Source organism: Bidens hawaiensis, unplaced genomic scaffold, assembly GCF_021521415.1.
Source record: "Bidens hawaiensis isolate Kalapana, Puna unplaced genomic scaffold, B.hawaiensis_p1.1 tig00004357_1, whole genome shotgun sequence".
Classification (NCBI taxonomy): Eukaryota; Viridiplantae; Streptophyta; class Magnoliopsida; order Asterales; family Asteraceae; genus Bidens; species Bidens hawaiensis.
Window position 1 is genome coordinate 1,923,676 of NW_027491262.1, and position 1,784 is coordinate 1,925,459.

The 1,784-nt window shown below is 35.9% G+C and overlaps 1 protein-coding gene across 1 annotated transcript; it reads left to right on the forward strand.

Moving 5' to 3' along the window:
- Positions 1-318: 318 nt before the first annotated feature.
- Positions 319-1,509, forward strand: LOC143626341 (caffeoyl-CoA O-methyltransferase-like). The gene is made up of 3 exons (XM_077096470.1): positions 319-584; positions 707-983; positions 1,074-1,509. Exons 1-3 carry the CDS (start codon positions 337-339, stop codon positions 1,365-1,367), a joined length of 819 nt encoding a protein of 272 aa, XP_076952585.1. The 5' UTR covers positions 319-336; the 3' UTR covers positions 1,368-1,509.
- The last annotated feature ends 275 nt before the right edge of the window (positions 1,510-1,784 follow it).

Sequence of the window (1,784 nt, forward strand, 5' to 3'; positions counted from 1 at the left end):
AACATTGCTAGCCTTGACTAGCATAAAGCGAAGAGGCCCTCGCCTTAGGTCGCCTCTCGTCTCGGCTCGCCTCAGACGCGTTTTTTTAAACCAAGGTGACAACCCAACCCATCATCGAGTTGCGAAATGGAAATGGTCGAAGGTAGTACAAATGCATATTTAAGCACCAACCAGAAATAAAATATAACTTTGAATAAAATACATCCACTGGCTTACCAACTCTAATTTTCCACTATGGTGGCCAAGTCAACAACTACAATGATAGATCAAGTCTGCCAACTACACCACCTTCCACGATGCTTCTAACCCCCTCTATCTTACTCCCTATATAATCCCATGCACTTATCCTTTCATCTCAGGCTCACTTCTACATTTGATAATAACATACACATCACCAAATTCATCACATCTAATATATCAATGGCCTCCACAGGAGAAACTCAACCCGCAAAACACCAAGAAGTTGGCCACAAAAGCCTCCTTCAAAGCGATGCACTTTACCAATACATTCTTGAAACCAGCGTCTACCCTAGAGAACCACAAGCCATGAAAGAGCTACGTGAGGTCACCGCTAAACACCCATGGTATGTGCCTCTTAATTCATTTCAAAATATTCATTGTGACACATGCATTAATTATGCACATGACACAACATGTTAAGGATGGTGCACGTCCTATAACTAATGATTAATGTTACTAAATGCAGGAATCTTATGACAACTTCTGCGGATGAAGGACAACTTTTGAACTTACTTCTTAAACTTATAAATGCTAAGAACACGATGGAGATCGGTGTGTACACTGGCTATTCCCTTCTTTCGACGGCCCTTGCTCTCCCAGAAGATGGAAAGATACTGGCGTTGGATATAAACCGTGAGAATTATGAAATCGGCCTTCCGATTATTGAAAAAGCCGGTGTGGCTCACAAGATTGACTTTAGAGAAGGTCCTGCTCTTCCTCTTCTTGATCAAATGGTTGAAGATGTAAGTGTTTAAACTTTTGTGACACACTCTTTCAATAACTAATTAGTTTCAAATAACAAATTAATTTATATTTTTGAATGTGATTAACAGGCAAAATTCCATGGATCATTTGACTTTATCTTTGTGGACGCTGATAAAGACAACTATCTTAACTATCATAAAAGGTTAATCGATCTAGTCAAAATTGGTGGAGTGATTGGTTATGATAATACCCTTTGGAATGGGTCTTTGGTGGCACCACCAGATGCTCCACTTAGAAAGTATGTTAGATATTATAGAGATTTTGTGTTGGAGCTTAACAAAGCCTTGGCTGCTGACTCAAGAGTGGAGATTTGTCAACTTCCGGTTGGTGATGGAATCACTCTGTGTCGTCGTATAAGCTAATTACAAACTGTTCAAGTGAAACTTATGCGGTTGATTGATTCTTTGTGACAAACTATATACTCTCTTTAATGTTTGACATGTTTAAAAATTGTAAAAAAAAGGACATATTCCTGTTCTTTTTGTTATTTCACAAATTTGTAATGATGTTTACTTGTTAATTCAATCATGTACTCCAAAAGCTATATTATACATCTTCTAATTTTCAACTAGTATTTTAATTGATTTATTTGGATCCCCTATTATTAAAATTATAGTAATAGGTTTTAAAATTCAGATGCTAATTAGTATGCTTAAAAAATATTAATAATAATTTTACTATTCTAATAAATAACTACTACTATGTGCCACTTGTCAATCTCTTATCAACTATCACAATTTTTAATTATAAGGAAATATATTATCAATTCAAATAAATTT